Source organism: Carassius carassius, chromosome 32, assembly GCF_963082965.1.
Source record: "Carassius carassius chromosome 32, fCarCar2.1, whole genome shotgun sequence".
Classification (NCBI taxonomy): Eukaryota; Metazoa; Chordata; class Actinopteri; order Cypriniformes; family Cyprinidae; genus Carassius; species Carassius carassius.
Genome location: NC_081786.1, coordinates 8,179,228 through 8,200,150, shown reverse-complemented (window position 1 = coordinate 8,200,150; position 20,923 = coordinate 8,179,228). Strand labels below are relative to the sequence as shown.

Sequence of the window (20,923 nt, the reverse complement as noted above, 5' to 3'; positions counted from 1 at the left end):
ATAGGGCAAAAAAAATAATTAATAGTTATCACCTTACTTACCCAGTTGATTGATTACATTGATTATTGCAAACGTTTTTTGTATTACAAGTTTTCAAAAATGTTATGTTTAAATATGCAAATGATGCATTATTTAATGAAATATGTGCTAATTTGCATAAATGTCTAGTACAAAAATCTGAACACTAGATGAAGTCTGTTTCAAATTTTTTGTTTAATTTTTTTGACATATTAGAGTCAAATGTTTTTACAGAGGGAATTCTGGTTATCTTTTTTTGTCACTCCATAATTCAGAAAATACTTTGAACAGCCAGAAAACAATATCTTTTCACAATTTTGGGGGGAATAAAATGTTGTATATAATCAAGGAAAATATATATGAACAAATCCCTCTGTAAGAACCTTCAGAATATAGACAGGAATAAAAATGTCAAGTTTGGTGTGTGTAAGTGCTACTGAAGTGGAGATTTATGGCTCAGTGTTGAAGAAAAAACTCATTTTTAGAAAACGGCCTTTAAAAATATGTATTGTAATTGAAATCTATTGACACATACAGATAAAGTGCTATAAAAGAAACACTTAACAGTGTCTTTTGGATGTTTTCCTTCCACTAGTTTGAAAAAGCACTTTATGAAAAACCAAAAAGCCCAAAATCTCAAAATTGACGGGTGCTTGAAAAAACAGTGTTTTTGCCTGCAGTGTCTCACCTTAATTGTGAAGCAGCATCACATATACTCTCCAGAATTCATTGAGACAAGTTAAGTGAGAAAAAAAAAGAAAAAAAACATCCAAGATGGCAGACAAACTAGGAAAAATTGTAAATATTAATGTAATAATTTTGTCAAAAGTTTGAGGACAGTAAGATTTTTATTTATTTAGATTTAGATTATATAATTAAGATTAGTGTTCGACCGATATATCGCCAAGGCTGATATATCAGCTGATATTAGGCATTTTGCAAACATCGGCATTGCCCGATATATTTTGCTGCTTGGCCGATGTGTTAGAGGCGGGACTTTTATTTTGACGGCGCTAAGAATGGCATTGCCTGAGCACACAGCTTACATTCTCCCTGTTGTTCGCCATCGTCATTAACAGTTCTGTCTAATGTCTTAATTCAGATAGAAGTCTGTGTAATAATCAGATGATTATATATTTTGTATTAATGTATACAAAAGTATTATAATGATTGCATTTATATTATTAGTAATAGGCAAACATTATAATACGTTCTCATTTGATGTTAACATTAAGCAAATATGAATTTATATAATTTAAACAAATCTTGAATGACTAAAGAACATTTAATAACACAAACCTTGCAAACTTCTTGTGAAGTGTGCATTTGCATTGTGTTCCTGTAGCTCAAGTGGTAGAGCATTGCGTTAGCAAGCACAAGGTTGGGGGTTTGAATCCCAGGGAACACATGTTAGGAGAAAATTGTTAGCCTGAATTCATTGTAAGTTGCTTTGGATAAAAGTGTCTGCTAAATTTGTAATTTTGCATTTCTATCCAGCATGATCGCGTGTTCTCTGTGTAACTGTCGGACGGTCCGTGTGAACTGAATGCTTTAAATTTTAAACTCATGATTTCAAATAATGCTGCGCTTTATGCATTTGTTCACTGTCTTGTTTGAAATTTTGAAATTGAAATTTTATTTTTTAAAACATTTATTTTTTAATCCATTGTCAAATTATTTAACATTTCTTAAATATCAATAAAGAAATTTAAACAATTATATCCGCTTTATATCGGTTATCGGCCCACTTTCTTTCCAAGTTATTGGCATCGGCTGTATGTTTTTTTATAATATAATATAGTATTTTTCATCATCAAAAACATCAATAAAAATTATATTTTACTCAGTGTTTTGGTGTGCTATGTAATTTTATGCTTGCAATGTAGCATTTGCATTTACTAAGCAACATTAGCCTCTGGATCAGTTGTCTAATTCATGTCAGGTCCTCTAATTATACTGTAAGGTTTCATTTTGGTTAGTGAGATGCCTTGATCTCTACGGCCTATATAGGCAGCTTAGGTTTTAGAACAGTGCCGAAATGTTATTCCTTGTAAAATTCCCAAAGAGTAGATTTTAAATATCTGCAATTTCACTGAAGATTTAAGGTTGCATATCACTATCAAGACAATTCCAGGAAGAAGGAAATAAAAGATGGGAAAAGTAAACATTAAAACTGTCTTATTCATCAAAAACCATTGTGACTCACTCATACCATCTTCATTCACATAAACCGTCTTCAAAACAATAGCTCTATGTCAAGCCACAAATATAAAAATACCATTCAGACAATGACATATCATGCTGAAGGAAACACCAGAAGGCTTCATGTGCTGCAGAGCACAGCATGTGTCACTGATGGAGAGTGTGCTTACATGATGCAGCCCACGGGCATATCTGAATGTCAGCAAATGCTTTTCCTGTATCCTCAATGGGGTCCGCAGCCTAAACAGCCAGAGGCGGAGTAAAGATGGGAAAGAAAAGAGAGAAGGAGACAGACTGAGGAAGAACAGGGAGGGAAAGAGAGTAAGAGCATGCATGTGCCCTTGTGCACACAGCCTCGTGCAGAAACACCACTGTCAATGTCAATCAGAGCAGGGGTGTAATAAGGTGGCAACGACCAGAGTCAGTTGTGCCCCCTGCCACTTACACAAACATCATGCACACTGCCTTGGCAACCACAACACGACCCTCATGAGCAAGACACATCCCACAATGCTCAGTTGAGAACCAGGATGCAACAGTGACACACGACAGCCCACGCATTCTTAATGAATGAAAGAAAACAAAAACAAAGAAGCTGTCACTGGGACAGGATCCTGTCAAACGGTACACCTTTCCCATTTTTACATCTAAAATGTGTATTTTAGTGCACTGAAGTTACATATTTGCACTGAAATACACATTTTAGTACCTTAATGATACATATTAGTTTCTTCTAAAAGGATATTGCCCTTCTGACTGCTTTTGTGCCTTTTTTTCTGATAGTTTTCATAAACAGTGGAATCTTCCTGTGCCTATTGAGGTATATTTGAACAAACTGCTAGCCAAAACAAACAATTTGAACAAATTGTGCTGCATTAAATTATACCTCAAATCATGCAGCTTGTTGAGGAGAGGTGATCAGATTTGTGAATATTCACATTCACATTCTCATGGGTGAGAAAGCTGTATCTAGTGGACAAAACACCATTTCTATCATACTCTCTGAAGATTTTAACATGGTAATGGATATGACAATGTTAATGCATTTAGTTTTGGCAGAATAGATCTGCTACACTGCTGCTGAATTGCTGCTGCTGTTGCTCAATCAAAAGCAAGTACAGGAACTTTGCTACTGCAAAGACATACGATACACAGTGTGTTCAGTATTTAAGACATTCTGCTGCTGCACAAATAACCTATACAATAACTCGTAGCAGATCAATACAGGTGGAGCTAGGGAAGGTGGAGGGTTTCAGAGGAACTCTGAAAGAGCGCTGCAAACTGCTCTAGTAAAGGGTAACCAGTAACCAGTAAATGTAAAGCAGTAAGCTCATTGGCTGCGTATGCAACATAACCAATCAGCTTATATCAAGTAGTTTAACGTGGTAAATATCTTCAATTTTTGTTAAGAACGCCATCTAGAGTTTCATGACAGAACTTGGCATATTTCTGTGAAATACAGTGGGCTCAATAAGATTGGATCAGCCTAGTAAACATCTAGAACACCAGAGCAACCACTCAGCCAAAGCACCCTAGCAACCGCATAACAACACCTTAACAGAGCAGTGGCAATTTTTGTATTGGCTGTTACTGCTCTAGTGAACTGAATCTAATCTTAATTAGTATTTTTCATTTGGAAATAAAACTCAATTTACATATGACAAGATAATTGCCAATTCAGAAAGCCATTTGCCCAATTTTCGGTGCCCTATATAGGGTAAAACATCATAATATATCAGAAAGTTATCACAGCAAAGTCGTTATTGCTATTTTTGGGAAACTCTGAACTTTCTATAAGCGATAAGTGAAAAAACATGGTGGATGCATGGTGGAAAATAGATGCAGTATCTGTATTGACAGTACATTTGTTTAAATTATTATTTTTTTATTTACAATAAAACTAGCTAAATTGTGTGTAAAAACTATGATAGAATTGTACAATTAAAGCATTTGTATGAATTTAATAAAAATACACCCGATGCACATTCTTTAGTCGTCATTTTATAAAATAAGTGGTAAAATGGAAATAATATTTTATAGAAGGTACATCGCCATTTTGCTCCAACAAAAGTGCCTTGAATGCAATTAAACTCATAAATACAAACACTCCAGGAAGAAGTGAGCACACCAATAATTGGGGGCAACAAAATAAGTCTCTTCTAAAATGAACAGTTCACCCCAAAATAACTTACTCATTCTCAAATAAATCATTCTCATATTGTTTCACACTTTATGCTATTTAGTTTTTCTGTTAAACACAAAAGTGAAATTTAATCAATCTTTTCAAGCTATTGAACAGTTCTCAAGCTAAAAAGGACCAAAAACATCATAAAAGTCTAAAGCCATATGATTGTTTGTTTGAAACAGGCTACAGATTTAAGCCTTTACTCTCTCCAAATGCTTTTATTGTGCACTTTTTGTTGTTAGAAAAATTAGATAAAATACTTTAATTATTCTCCTTTTGAATTCCCCATAAAAAAACAACAACAACAGCATATGGGTGAGTAAATACTGACAAAATGTTCACATTTGAATGTATTATTTTATACTTGATCCCACTGTTAGAAAATGCAAATCAATCTTCACAGTCCATTAAGAAAGCAGCTGAATAACAGCCAGCAATACAATTAAGGCAAGAAACAATAATAAAAACAGCTTTTTAAAGATTCCTTTACTGTTTGGCCCTGTAATGCGGAACAACCCACTGGTGAGTGTCTAATTAATGAGTTTTACCCTGTAGGGGGTGCAGAATTCGCTTTAAATGCAGTTACTAATTCATTTTGGATGGACTATAGCCATTTTGCCGACTGTGTTTTTTCAAGCTGGCTCTGAAAGCTGTAATCATCTTAGAGCAGAAATCTGTAGATTAGCAGAGGGGCATATGCTCGCTCTCTCACTACATTTCCCCCTGTCTGCTCTATTGCCCTCTATCCATTTGGAACTTGATGTTTGTCTTTTTAAAGAGGTGTAAATTGCCCAGGGGTCATCTGTTTGGTTTACTGAACTCATAAGAGTGAACCACGCTGTGTGTTCTCTCGATGAAGAATGATTGCTCAGTGTGTGTTTACTGCCAGGTAATTGTCCCCACGAGTTTTGCCAGTGACGCTGGAAATACACAGCAATAAATGTGCTCACGCCAATGTCACATTATGTGCTTATCTGGTCATATGGTTATTTTATCTCTTATCTACAGGCTTTAAAATGACACCGGGGAGTAAAGCACTTAATGGCGGTGAAGGAAAAGCAGAGCATGTCTCCAGACAGCACTCTGGGGAGGAGCCATGAGAGGATCTGCTGACACCTCACTTACCATGACTGTGAATGGAGAAGATCACAACTGCCATGCTCAGAATGCAATCCTAATGCATTGCTTACTAGTGGTTTTAAAAATAGAATGTGAAACACTAGTTTGCAACAATAAACATTTTGTTGCAATGTTACAAGAGACCGATGGATAATTGGTTTAACTGACATTTTTAAAAAGATATTCACATTTTCTACTTAAGAGTTTTTTTTAAATACTAAAGTACATACCAACAAACAAACAAATAAATATATAAATAAAAATAAAACAGTTGTTTAAATTTAAAAATATACATTTTTAAATCTATAAATTTACACATTCAAAATATTTAAAAAGCAAAACACATAAAACAATAGTTATAATGGGTAAAAAAAAAAACATCTATATTTTCCACTGACAATTTTGCATAAAATTAAATTTTAATTAATTTCTGACTTCAATCAATGAAAGACTGATAACACTTATGGTTCATTTGTCTTTCTGAAAACTGAAGCTCAAATTTAACAGTGAATTGTGGGATTGCACATTATTATGGGATGCACATTTTGGCATGTGCAATTTGTCATGCAGGTTTTGCACACTATGCACATAGAGTACTGCATTCCTTAAGGAGTTTTTGAGGTAGTACTTTATCAACTTTCTGCTTACCAATGCATAGTTCTCTTTTGTCTTGTCCATCATCACACAAAGGAAATGGTTTACAAAGGTAAAGATAAAGAAACCCATTTGTTTGCATATGTAACTATGCAATACATAAGCTGTGCATTTAAGGAACTATGCAATCGTTTTGTTTGCTTGCCTTCAAATCAACGACTTAATGACAAATAAACCTCAATTATATACTACATCTGTCTGGATATATTACACATGATAAAAGAACAATCTTAATACAGACTGAAATGACTGAACACACGCCCTCTAAAAATATGCAGACATGAGCAAAGTTCAGCCCAACTAACAGTGATCTGATGAATCTGTTTTGTTTCTGCTCTGCAATGCAGAGAAAAAGGAAAAAAAGAAAAGAAACCGTAATTAGAGAGAAAAAGATCTTGCAAATACATTATTATGACTAAAAAATGGTTGCAACAAACAACAGAAAAAAAACTGGAATAATTACACATTCCAGAATAAATTATTTTTTTATAAAAATAAAAAAACAAAGTACATTTCTTCAGAATGCAAGGGCCATTTCGTCAACATTAAAAGTCAACACAGAGGTTTGGGGTCTCCCAGCTTGCTGCAGACTTGGCTTGATTCAAAAATAGAGCAGTGAATAAGCGGGTGCACTCCGAGAAACATGTGGGAAGATAGATGGCATACCGTGGTATTGATAAGAATGTATCCTAGCAACAAGCCCCAGTGTTTGACTAAAGGGCCTGCCAGTGCTTTAGTATTACACCTCCAGTTTCTGCCAAATGAGCTTTCTCTTTCCTTCTTTTTCTCAGCACACACACATTCCGCATGCCCAGACTGCAGTGCAACTCCAATACCAGAAGAGGAAACAGTATTATTCTAGTATTTTCTTATTCAAATTTTCTTTTACCCAGAAACTCAGTTTTGTGCATGATCTCTATGCTGTACACATGACTCACTGTTTGATTGCACATCTTATCCTGAGTAAGCATATGATTATTGGGCAAACAGATCCACCCATGATGAAGGAGGAATCTCAAAACAGCATACAGATCATATGATATGGATTTTTTTCGTATACTTGTATGTCTTTAAGCATTTCGTGTATTGGAAGTAGGGTGTGTGTTTTAAAACTCTCTAAATAGGTAAGGGAATCAACTGAGAGAAGATGTTTAAAGAAATAGTTCCCAAAAAAAAAAGAAATTTGCTGAAAATCTATTCACTCTTAGGCCATCCAAATGTATATGAGCTTGTTTCTTCATCAGAAGAAACATTCTTCATCAGTTCAAACAAGTGAGAAAAACACCACAATAACTGACAAGTAATCCACATGACTACAGACCAACAATTAACGTCTTGTGATGCTAAAAAAATGTAATAATAATAATAATAATAATAATAACAAATAATAGTGCTTTCTCCAGTGAAAAGTTGTCTTATCTGATTCAGGAGAAAAATCTGCAAAGATCAAGGACCGATTACAAGCAAAAACAGTTCTATACAAATATGTTAGGAGGGATGGACTTTTTCATTGGAGGAAGCATTTATTATGGATAATGGAATCATTTTGGCTAGATGCAATTGTTTGAAGTTTAAAAAATGGATTCTTACAAACACGTCACTTTTCACTCTACAAGGCATTAATAAATGGACCAGAGTCATGTGGATTACTTGTGGATTATTGTCAAGGTTGTATCAGCTGTTCGAACTCTACTTTTAATGGCACCCATTCACTGCAGAACATCCATTGGTGAGTGTCTGATGTAATGCTAAATTTCTCCAAAAATGTCCCCCCAAAAAGGGGAAGTCGTGACTTAGTGGTTAGAGAGATTGACTCCTAACCCTAGGGTTGTGGGTTCGAATCTCGGGCCGGCAATAACACGACTTAGGTGCCCTTGAGCAAGGCCCCCGGGGTGAGTGTTCACTGTGTGTGTGTGTGTGTGTTCACTGCTCTGTGTGTTTTCACTTTGGATTGGTTAAATGCTCAGGAAATGCATACGAATTCTGAGTATGGGTCTCCATACTTGGCTGAATGTCATGTCACTCTCCCAAATGAGGAATCAAATTCATACACTTAAACATACTGGATGGCATGTGGGTGAAAAAAATATTGAGCAATTTTTCCATTTGTGTGTGAACTATTAATTTGAGTCATCTCTAAACGTGGGTCTTTATAGTTCATGTAAAAAAGTATAAACACCATTTTTCTATTGAATGTAAGGGGTCAATGATACTGAAAGCAGTCAAGATGAGAGTTTGACTATGGCATCTAGGCTATAAACCATGTTTTGGGGGAAATCTACTGCACATTAGAGGCAAGAGTGACCTGTTTATATATACTACTTCACTACAACAAAAACTGGTATAACAAAGACAAGTATATCATACAGGCAATGTATATATGTGCTAATTTCTCTCCCATGAAGTCTAAAGTTTCCCCCTCAAGGTGATGATCTGTAATTCAATCTGGCATGTGAGAAATTACAGCCTCTTAACCAATGGATGAACTTCAAAAAGATCACGCTATTTCAACTCTGTTGTACCATGTTTAGTCATGGAAATCAACGTTTGTTAAAGCATCCTCAAGGACATGTGTGCTGAAAACATTGATTTCCAAATACACTTCATCTGGCAAACTACAAAGACATCTCAGAGGACAGATCTGACAGTTTGAGGGCACTGAAAAAACCCACTCTTTCGAAAAGTACATTTAGTGGGATTTTCAAGCTACACTGCATGTTTAACAGTGCTTTCTAACCCCCGACCCTAACAATTTAACTTCAGTGTGCAACTTGTTCAATCAAAGAAACCTCAAATAGTGTGACTTATCTCAGTGGCAAGTTGTGCAGAGTCATGCAGCACCCAAACTTTCTTCAAAAAAGGTTCAAATGTAGTTTATGGAACAACGTTTATACTATGAAGTGCAAGTAGTACCACAAATGCAGTGCTAAGGACAACTGCATGTCTCACAAAATTCAGGAAATCAAGTATTAAGTACTAATTCGCTTCACTTGTTGCACAACAATGGCACATTAAACCCATTTGACAATTCATGAACATGCCATTGAAATATCTTCTAGAGCAAATACTCTGATAACACTGATGTCACCCGACTTCATGTTCTCACAAGTTTGTCTTAACAGAAGTGCAGAAGGAAAGATTCCCCTGTTTCTCTAAGGTCTTCCCTCAGAGAGGGTTGAGAATCAGTTTAGATAGTTGACTGCAAACATGTCAATGGAATAAAAAAGAAAGTAAAAAGGCGCAGGAATGAAAAAACAGGAAACAGAGATGCTCCAGAATTAGAAGATGCTCTCATGACTGAGCAGAATCACGTTATGGCTATTAACTTGTGGTGTTTGAAGGACTCTTTCCCCTTTGTATGCTGAACAATACCGTCGGACAGATGGCTCAAGCGAACCAAGGGCGCCAACCTCACACCCCCTCTAGACAGAGACAGGGGTCCTGCCCCATTCCCCCTGTGTCTAGAGTAGAGGGACAGCATGAAAAAAAAAGATCCATCCAAATAACTCTCCAGAGTGGTTCAAAACTGAAGATGTGATCTGCAAAATTGTTAACAAGCACAAAAGAAAATATGTGTGTAAAAAGAAGCTATTAAATTAAACACCTGCTTTTCTACACAAACAAATTTGTTATTGATTGTAAAAAAAAATGTATGAAGAGAAACTAATAAAACTGCAACCCTACATTCTAAGTGCAGTGAAGTGAAAGTGACATACAGCCAAGTATGGTGACCCATACTCAGAATTCATGCTCTGCATTTAACCCATCCAAAGTGCACACACACAGCAGTGAACAAACACACAGAGCAGTGGGCAGCCATTTATGCTCCGGCGCCCAGGGAGCAAATGTGGGTTTGGTGCCTTGCTCAAGGGCACCTAAGTCATGGTATTGCCGACCCAAGACTCAAACCAACAAACTTAGGGTTAGGAATCAAACTCTCTAACCACTAGGCTATGACTTCCCCTAGACAGTCCCCATTACTTCCCCAAACTCTCTAACCACTATGCCATGACTTCTACAATGAGACATATAGTTCAGGAAGAAAACTCCACATAAGTCACTGGAATATCAAACTATTGGGAAACCATAATCCAAAGAAAAATAATTCAGCAATAAAAGTCTCATCCGACCAGAATTATTCATGCTTGGCTAGTTTCCTCCGGAGGTAGCATGCCAAGACAAGGAACCTGAATCAACAAGATCTGTGCAATGGAGCTGAAAGCTGACCTTCCCTTTGACATCAACAAGTACTTTAGGACCCGGGCAGCACTCTGGAAACACTGACCCATTTCAGAGCTGCCATGAAAAAGTGGTCCCATTCAAGGAACAACAATTCACATATGCATTACAGAGAAAGACAAGCACTAGAAATAGTAATTATACCTTATTTTCTGTTTGAAATTTGGCTGTCACTGTGCGTTTGCAAAAGCGAAAAACACAAAAGTTAATGCAAGACTTTGGCATTTGGATTATGTCACAATTTATGCTTCCACATATGGAAAACTCAATTGAAAATACAATTTGCAATTCCTGGATTGTCTGAAAAAATTGTCTGGAATATCCTTCCATAAAGTCAGTAGTCTCGCGTAGCCAGACCTTCAGGCTGAAGGTCTGGAATTCATGGCAGCTTTTATTGGCCAAGGCCCGCCCATGAGGCCGTTTGACCGACATGTCCAACAACCAATCACAGTTAGTTTCAGTCATCGTCACATTTCGAGGCGTGGAAATGTCGCAATAATAAAAGACCGGTGTGTAAAACTCTTAGACATATTTTAAAGATTCTATGCCACAAACTTTAAATATTTCACATTCTTTTGAAAATTCAGCGTTTAGCTGATAAGTGCTCGGCATCACAGTTTTAAACACAGCAGCTTTCTTCTTTCGTGAGGGGGTTTGGCGCCATGGTATCTTTGTTTCCAAGTGGAACGTTAAAGAGCGTGACACACACGTCTCGCGGAAATCCTGTAGAATTCAACCAATCCGATAACGACTTCAACATTCCTGAAGTGTTTCCACTTTTGTGTCCCATATGCATCAGACATTTAGCCAACAGTACGTGGGCGTGATGTCTAAAGCTGATACTTTAAAGTCAGAGATAATAAATAAAATGATAAAATAAACCCAAAAAAAACCTAACCCTAAAAAGTTGCTAAAATAAGGCATTATTAGCATTTTTTGAAAATTAAATGCTACCTAAAGGCTGGTAGGAAATTCTAAATTAAATCAATATTAATATATTCTATCGAGTATCAACAGGCATAGTTTTTTTTTCTCTCTCTCTCTTCAGATGTATACAAATGTAAGGCCTAAACCTAAAGGCCCGTTCACACCAAGCACGATAACTATAAAGATATAGTTCTAAAAATCGTTCTCAATATTAAAGAATAGCAGTCCACAGAGAGTCCAAGAATGGAGTCCACACTACAACTATAACGATAAAGGCATAGAGAAACGGTATCGTTGGAATCATTTTCAGACCGATTTTTTTTCCAGCTGATGAACGATACAAACATTGACATCCAATCAGAATCCATCCTGCTATAAGGAGCTCGAGGATTTAAAGCGGCAGACGCACATGCGCTCAGAATAAACAGACGATATCGTTCGCTGGTGTGGACGCTAATATCGTTAACTTTATAGTTATCTTTATAGTTATCGTTCTTGGTGTGAACGGGGCTTAATGGTGGGTAGAAATAACTCCAGTGTAAACTTAATATAAACTATTTTTTCAGATAATAATTTAAATTAAATTATTATTTTTCACAGTATAAATTTGTGATTCTGCATGATAATATACCTACCTTTATATTTTAGAAAGAAAATCAATTAACATATTTTGTGGGTCAACTGCATCAAAAAGTTTGATAATCCATTCCTTAAATGGACAATTACCCCAAAGATTTTAAAGTGATCATCTATTCGAACATGAATGAAGTTTCTGGAGCTGGCCAAATTCCAGTTTTGCTATATGGTAAAGAGCTTCCTAGATATGAGTGCAAGTAGATGATTGCCGAATTTTCATCATCCATCCCTCTAAATCCAATAAATATGAGAAAACAGCCCCTCAAAATCCTCCACAAACATCACATGCTGATTGCATTCCCTTCATGTGGTCCAGAAACCCAAACATACTTCTTCTCAGTCATCTCACCCCAGGTGCCCTCTAGTCTCCTGATCCACTATATCACTGAATACAAACAGTGCTGCCCCCATCTAGCTCCAAAGGATCAATCAACCAACTGATAATTACTGTTGCTATGGAGATCACCACCCGTGCGGTGACCCCCTTTCCATCTACTGCCTTCATATTTTCCTCAGGGTAAAAGAGAGGAGGAGAGCAGAAAAGAAAGAACTGAGGTAGAATGTTATACAAAACAAAACCAATTTTTTTTCGTATGGCTGGTTAATTAATTCAATCTGGACATTCTTCTGCTTCAGTGGGCAGAAATTTCAGGCTTGTGTAGGCATGTGTACATTTATTTATTCAGTGGTGACTTCATTACCTTACATCTGTTCAGCTCTCTGACAGGGTTAACCAGTTCACCAACCACAGCTGACTGCATTTCTTCCTTATGAGCATCAAGAGTACAAGAGAATTGAACAGTTAAACGCAGATCCCCCGCCCCTTCAGCAGTATTCATTCAGTAACAATGTGAAACTTCCACTATTGTTGTCATGGAATGTAGAAACTCTGGACAGCCAACTTTGTAAATACACAAAAGTGACGATATCTCAGAAAAGAAAACTCATTTGAGATGCTTCATTTTTGTACTACAAAGCATGTATAGGATGGGCACAGTAGCCAAACATTCTAAGGCATTTTGGGAAAACAACAACTAAAATCATCATTAAAGATTCAGTTCTCTCAGATTTACGTTTTTAAACCATCTGTTATCTGTTATTTAGATTTATTTCTTTTTTAATTTCATTTTAATTTTTGTAATTTTATAGTACTTCAATTTCACCAAGGTGACATTCAAATTTATTCATCTAATAGGCTATTTAAAGTTTTTGCTATTTCAGATTTATTTCAATTAACAAAAACATTTTTTTTCTTAACAACTACATCCCTGGTTCATTGAAAATACAGTCAACATAACTTTAAATATGGTCAAATTATATGCTTTACACCAAAGTGATGTCAACGACACTGAATAATAATTTGTTCTCGTGTATCTCATGACTTGATCTCATGACTATCAAGTCCACCACAATGCACTTTTACACATGATGTTTGAATGTACATAAACTATTGTAGATTGACAATACCTACAAGTTTCTATTAAGGGCAAATTCTGTATACATCAACAGACTTCTGACATTTCTCAATTGAAATCCTCTAAAATATTATTCAAAAAACTCCCCAGTTATCTCTAACCCTTTCAGTTTCCTTCTGAAAGGAAAACAGGTGGCCCTTTCCAGGAACAACCAAGTCAGCTTTGACATTTGGCAATGTGCCCAAGACTGGAGCATCATAGAAGTTAGGTGTGATTACGTTCAGTAACTTGTGAATCTGTTTAAGAAGTTTATTGAGAGGATTCTCCACACCTAAAGATTATCAATAAGGTTCTGTGAGAGAAAACAAGGCTCTTTTCCACATCTCCACCATCTTTCTAATTCACGGTCAATTGGGACAGCCCAATTACAAGCCCATTTAAAGCTTTCTTTGGCAAAACCGCCTCACAGGGACTTGAATACTTCATAATATTATAATGGTATTTTCTTTATGAGGCAAAGACAAGCAGCAGGGAACAAGCAATAACACAGTAAACTTCAGATTCAGCAGAACCAACGATCCTCTCCGACAAGTCTGAGAAGTTGGGGAGGTGCTTTCAATCACTGTTTGTTTTTAAAGAACAATGCCTTGTATTAACAGCTCAAGACATCCTCAACCAGGAAGCACACTGAGTTGCCACTGGGTCTGATGCAAAAAACACCTTTTAACTAGTATTGCTTTGATCTTTACTGTTTGGTTACCACCTGAGAGCATGACTAAACAAGAACCGACATGGGGAATTAAACATCGCTGCCGTGTAATCCAGTATTTGCCATTCCCAGGAGAACAATTGAATTATCTCCCAGATTACTTGAGGGAATTCATGAGTTTCCATCATTGGTAAAGAACTGTGAGCTATCCAGCTAACTGAAATGTCAATGAATACTAAGACAATAATTCTTAATCCAATTCACATTCAATCAAACACAAGTAAACCAGGGGCTTTTTTTCAAAGGGGTGACCCCTCTAGACTGAAAGCTTCACTCGTAAATTGGGATCCGTTTTATGACAAGCCAGACATCTGTACCTTTGAGTGGCGCAGAAGGGCTCTAAAGGCCTGATGGAGGGTCTTGAATGGGAGCAACTGAAGGTCCTTTCACTCCAGCCGTGGGAAGAGTCAGGGAGGAGTGTTATCTGAACTCTGAAACAGAATCTCGACCCCAACCACTAAACCTTCAGTCCATTGGTGGATTGCTGGGGGGCCAGAGGCTTTTCAGTGCAGGATAGAACCACTTTTACCCCTTAAAGAGACAGCTATGTGACCTCAAAGACAGGTGTCAGGAGGGTTTATCTATAAAATGATTGTAAAAATGTAATATTACACTTAAAGAGACAGGTCAACCAAAAGTAAAAAAAAAAAAAAAAAAAATCTTTCATCATTAACCTTCATTTAACCTGTTTCTCCAAACCTGTGTGACTTTCTTATTCTTAACAAAAGATATTTTGAGAAATGTCTCAGTTTTTCCCCCAATGGAAGTCAATGGAAACCAAAACTGTTTGGTTACCAACATTGTTCAAAACACCTTCTGTTATGTTGCACAGATGAAAGTTGGGTGAACAGATATTGCACTAAAAATAGGTGAATTTTTTTTCTTTTAAAAAGAAAAACATACATCTTTTCATACTATACAGTAGAGAAGTTTCACACAGGTTTTCTGTTTTGATGCAAGTCACGCAGGAAAGAAATAGGAATTCTGCAAGTTCTGTCTATGTGGTATGGGGAGCAGGAATGTTCTTCTGGTTGGTTGGCAGTCCAAGCTGGTTGTTTTGAGTATTGTAAACAAGGAGAGATGCAACCTGTGGCTCAGATTAACTCATCGGGGGGTGAAGCCTGGGAAAGAGAACGCCGGCCAGTCTAATCTCCCACCATGACTGAACACAAGCTTAAATACAATGCTACTATAGTTCTAAGAATGCACTGCAGTTCCCCATTGACTATATTACAAAGGAAAACAGGGTTACAACATTTCTGAACATTTTCTAAAGAAAACGAAATTCTGCTTGTCTATGGACTTCCCAACATGATGCAGGTTGTTGCTATGTGGTTGCTGTTTTCAAAGTAGTTTCAAGGCTCACAAAAACACTAATTATTATTTAAATGATTAAATTATGGATTTAAACCCAAGTCTTAGGGGTTGCTTTGGAAACTCATTTAAGGAATGTACATTCCATAAATGGAATGTTTCTTACCTTCTATAAAGGTAAGAAAGAAATGCTTATTTAAAGAACCTTTGACTAAATGTTTCATTGTAGAACCAAAAACGGTTCTTCTAATACATGCATGGCTGTGAAGAACATTTTAAGCTTCTTTATTTTTAAGAGTGTATGGCATGTCATGATGGGAGAAAGGTTGGGGGTGGAGACAAACTGAGGATCACTGAATAATCAGATGAAAACTGCCTGGTATGCGCTGGTCAGGTGACAAACAAGACAAGGTCTCTGTCTAACAGCTTATGAAGGTCTGAAATAAATAGCAGAAGCAAGAAACCCAATGTTCTATAACAATGAATATTAAAATATATCAAATTTTTATTTAAAAAAATAATTTCAAATGTCTACTCACATCAAAAACACTTTCGAGAATGTCTAAATCACTATAAAAAAAGCATTCTTATCAATGCCAGGCTCTTCCAGCTGACACTATCAGCAGTAAATAACAGACATTTTTCTGCTACAGCTATGACGTGCCACACTAGAGGTAAGCTTGTCATCAATCTCCTGTCATGTGGCGGTAACAAGTTAAGAACCCTACTGTTAGAGTGAATCTTGCTGATGGAATAGACCTGGCCTGCTGAGTGAATGTGTCAAATGTGCACTTTTATTACAATACATTCATGTTCTTGGCAGATGCACAGATTCTACCTTGTACCTAGAGATTTTGACAATTTGTATTAAATTGCATGGTAGCATTCCTCATTAGTAAGGCTTTGAAGATATAAACATCTGCTAAACGTGAAAATTATACAAATATTATCAACCCTCAATTTCCTCTGAGTAGAACTCACTGAGAGGCTGAACAGGGGAAAGCAGCATATAAGTAGCCATGAATTAAAAGGAATAAACCAAGCTGCACTGGGACATGTGATTAAAACTAAAAACAATGTAACCAGTACATGACAGAACAGCAAAATGTGACATGACGCCAGATCATCTGGTATCAGACAGTCCATGCATGCAAATCAAAAGTAAACAACACACAAAGTACACGACGTAATGGCACCTTCAGGCACTTGAACAGATACACACCCTCTATAGCGTTACAGGTTAGTGGCATTAAAAACAGAACAGAAAGTCAAAAACAGAAAGGAAAAATCTCTGTAATATCCTCTGACTAAAACAATGACAGCAATGCATGTGTTTTATCCCCCCAAATATTTGTATTATTTGAATTAGACACTACCGTTTGGGGTCAGTAATATTCACATGTATCACGGTTTCCACAAAAATACTAACCATTGTTTTCAAAAATAATAGTATTTACAAAAATATTAGAATGATTTCTGAAGGAAAACGTAACACTGAAGACTGGAGAACTTACAGACTGATTCTAAAGATCAATGTACATAACTTTCAACCAGAAATGAGTTTCTCAGCCATTTGTGCATGAAATGCCTGTTTCCTGAATGAAGTATGAAGTATTGAAGCATTGACATAACTGGCCAAGATAGTATTAAACCCACATTAGACCTGACTTCATGGGCTCAAGCAATTATTGTTAACAATTATTCTGTCACAAAGAAAACCTGAAGAAGCCAGAACTGCCGGTATAATCAGTGTTTCCCTGGAAACCAATAGAAGTCTCAACCTCTGCATGTAATTCAGCAAAATGATGAACATCTTTTTCTATATTCGGATACCAATGCACACAATGGCATAAAACTTTCAATGTTAAAAGGGCACCAGAAAAGTATGTTAGGCATGTTTTGTAAGTCATCTGTCAAAAGTGATAACTGTTAAGAACATACATTTAAGAAAAGTAGATTTTCTTAAATAAGTCATGAAATATAAATTACTTTCACTATTTCAAATTCTTGATTTACAGAGAATGTTTTGCTTGTTTTTATTTCTTTTTTGTATTACTTTCAGGGGGAAAAAAACTTTCTTCATGCACAGGATCTGCTTAATAACCATCATTTTTGAGAAATGTGGGATGCTTTCCACTAAACTATAAATTCAAGTGCCCAAACTCACCATTGAGCCCATTCGGTATGCTTCTGAGAAGAGGGTTGGTTAAAAGATCATCCATAGACCTCCTGATAGACATGATCTTTCCCTCTGAAGGTTTGTGAATATGGCTGTGGTGGTGATCAGGGCTCCCAGCACTGCCCGTGCTAGAGGTACTGCTCCCGTCTCCAACATCCCTCACAGTAGCAGAACCTCCGTTCAGATTGGTCAGACTGGATTGGCTGTCTATGGAGCTCCTGGATCCGGCTCCATTCCTCTCATCATCTAACATGAGGATGATCTCCTTCAGCTCCACATTCTCTTTCATCACACTCTCCTGGTTGGTTTCTAGGTCTTTCAGTTTTTGCTGGAATATACCAACCTCCTTCAACATAACACTGGCAGTGTACCTGCCAAATCTCTGCCATTCCCTGGACAGCTTCTTCCCTTTCTGCCGATCATCATCCAAGAAACAGCACAGTTCTCGAAGCTCCTGGTTGTCTTCTTGCAGTTTCTGATTGACCTCCTTCAAGCTCCGGATTTCGTGGAGATGCACTTGTAATCTACGGTTGACGTCCTTCATCATGTTCCCGTGTTCCACCATCAAGTTAATCTTTTCACTATCCACTTTCCGGAGTCTCCTAAGCAGCTCATCTTTGCTACATTTAAGCAGTTCTTCATCCGATACCTTACTTAAATCATCCCTTTGGACGTCTATAATATTTTTTGCCATATTCCTGTTGTTAAAAGTGGTCTGACGCGAGAGATCTGGTCACGGTTTTTTTAATCATTCCTTTGCGAAAACATAACGAGTAATATTAAACTCATAATTAAAATGAACCCAGTTTTTTAAGCCGAACTATGTTAACGAAAAAACTCACGTAGCTGACCCAGATAAGGAAACAATACGACGCTTTAGATATGAATTCCCCTTCTGTTGTTATTTCATATTTATTTCAGCTGGAATCTCCTCTTTCTGACACCGTGCCCAGTGATGTGACTCTCCGTCTGAGGCAGATAGATGAATGGGGAGAAAATGCGCCTGCAGTAGCGCTTCAGCTCAGCGTTCTGTGACGTCAGCGCTGTACGCGACGCTTTATACATACATTGCCTGATAATGTCACTACCTCTTCCTACAGGGGGCGTGGGACGACTTGAAATTCACCTTAGAACTGCTTTCAAATTTCACGTTTTTGTCCTGGTAGATATGTATACGGTAAAAATGAGTATATAATACTTTAAAAACTATTATAGAAAATATATTTTGAATAAAATGGGAACATAACAGTGGAATAACATTAGACAAAGACTGCACCGAAACATTATTTTTACACTGAAGATCTTGTTTGGTTGTTTCTGAAAATTGAAAAGAAAGAAAGAAAGAAAGAAAGAAAGAAAGAAAGAAAGAAAGAAAGAAAGAAAGAAAGAAAGAAAGAAATGAATTGAAGTGGTATTTATAGCACTACCAAGTGCTTGATTGCATCACTTGAGATGTGTGAATGACAAATGATAGGGTTGAAAACAAGCAAAAGTGTGGTAGGCATGTTTCAGCCAATAGGGAATCAGTAGCCTAATATTCTGCTTCCAAAAGCAGTTCATAATTTTCATGTGAATGTAGTTACAAAAATAGCCACCAAGCTTTCAGCGAGCATTCAAATGAGGCTTCATTTCGTTAATTATAACTTTCTGATAACATTTTTTGACCTATTTTTAAACAATGAAGCATTAGGACCATTCCAGAGGATATTAAAGAATACAGCAAACTCAGAAAATGGCCTATTCATATGTTAATACGTCCTGTAATGTGAATGAATGAATGCATGCATGAGTAATTTAAATATTAAGTGATCTGCAATCACTTAAGCCTTTAAAAAGAATGTCCCACTTAAATCTACATTAGTAATTAACTTAAGATTCTTGTGTGAACATCGCCATCTTGTGGCTAAAATTACTCAGCACTCGCATCTGTAATTATTATGATAATTATTATTATGGCATATTATTATCAGACATTCATTAATTAGCTGGAATCGCCGAATATCTGCTGAGAGATTCTTACAAAAACAAATATTATGGCTGGAACTTACCCTCCAGAAAATATTACAAATTAAAACATTTCACAAACCTACACAATGCAATTCTATGCAACAAATAAACTGTGGACACCAACACACAATATCACCACCTATCTCTATTCTTTAGAAATGGGAATAGGCTACTATTTTACATGTTCTGATTCCATAGTAGAAACAGACACACTGCACATTAACCAGCATCCAGCTACTTAACTGCTATTTTTGTTTCTGAAATGTTTCCAATTCAGGGGGTAAAATGTCATTCAGAGACTTAAAACCTTTAATCAATACAGGAAAGTGAGACTGAAGCTTCATGTTTTTTGCATGTTCACTCAGATATAAAAATTAAATACAATCATCTTTTCGCATCTGTATTTTCTGCATACTTGGGGTCACACTATCTCAGAACAGAACAAAAGTGTTACTATCCTGTATAGCTACCATCTTTCTGAAAACGTTATAAGTAGCTAGTCATAGAACTGTTTAACTATACTTGTATACTTTTAATTAGGGCAGACAAAAAGATTTAGAATTTTTTATTTTTATACATAAAACAATAGCAGACTTTATTACACCAAACAGCAAGGAAGTAAAGCTTATTTCAACAGAACATGAGTACAAAGTGAGGGGATCCAAGTGTTTGAAATATTAGGCTACTGGTAAACTATGATTGCATAACAGCAAGAACAGATGGTTACAAAGCTTATTGTTCTGTTTCCGCACATTGTAGGCCAGTGCTCACACTTTAATCCAAATTTGTTGAGACTGACTTTCTGTTTGGTTTCTGTATAAAATAACAACAATTGTTAAATTAATCTATTATTTTACTCTTCAAACAAATCTCAGTGTTAATCTGACCTGACATGAAAGCTCAATACACAAATATAATTCAAATTTGATAAAAGCAGACACTTTCCAGAAAGCTGATTTGTTCCATTCCACTCCAGCAAGAACACATTTGAAACATATTTTAACGTTCTGTTAAGATTACTTAAATGTTAAGTATGAGCTAAATGTCTGTTTAACGGGTTAAAACTAAATATTAAACTGTTTTTTTTTTTTTTTTTTTTATCGTTTCTATGGTAAACTCCAGCATAACACACGTAGACATGGCAGACATGAGTTACAGTCGGAGAATTGCGGTCTGGACCTGTGTGTGTGTGTGTGTGTGTGTGTGTGTGTGTGTGTGTGTGTGTGTCTCACATCTGCTCAGGATGTCAGACACGTCTC

General features: G+C 36.5%; 1 protein-coding gene across 3 annotated transcripts in view; it reads right to left on the bottom strand.

Annotated features, from left to right (window-relative positions):
* ccdc85ca (coiled-coil domain containing 85C, a) overlaps nucleotides 1–18,653 on the bottom strand; it is a 37,541-nt gene extending 18,888 nt beyond the window's left edge. For 2 of the 3 annotated variants that reach the window (XR_009424990.1, XM_059520117.1), the window contains exon 1: nucleotides 17,646–18,652. Coding sequence is in view for 2 of the 3 variants with exons in the window: in XM_059520117.1 (XP_059376100.1) it covers nucleotides 17,646–18,351 (706 nt within the window). In the remaining variant the exon portion in view is untranslated. Of the gene's footprint in view, nucleotides 1–17,645 lie in introns of all 3 variants that reach the window. The other variant, XM_059520118.1, reaches the window with a different exon arrangement.
* Between the last annotated feature and the right edge of the window lie 2,270 nt (nucleotides 18,654–20,923).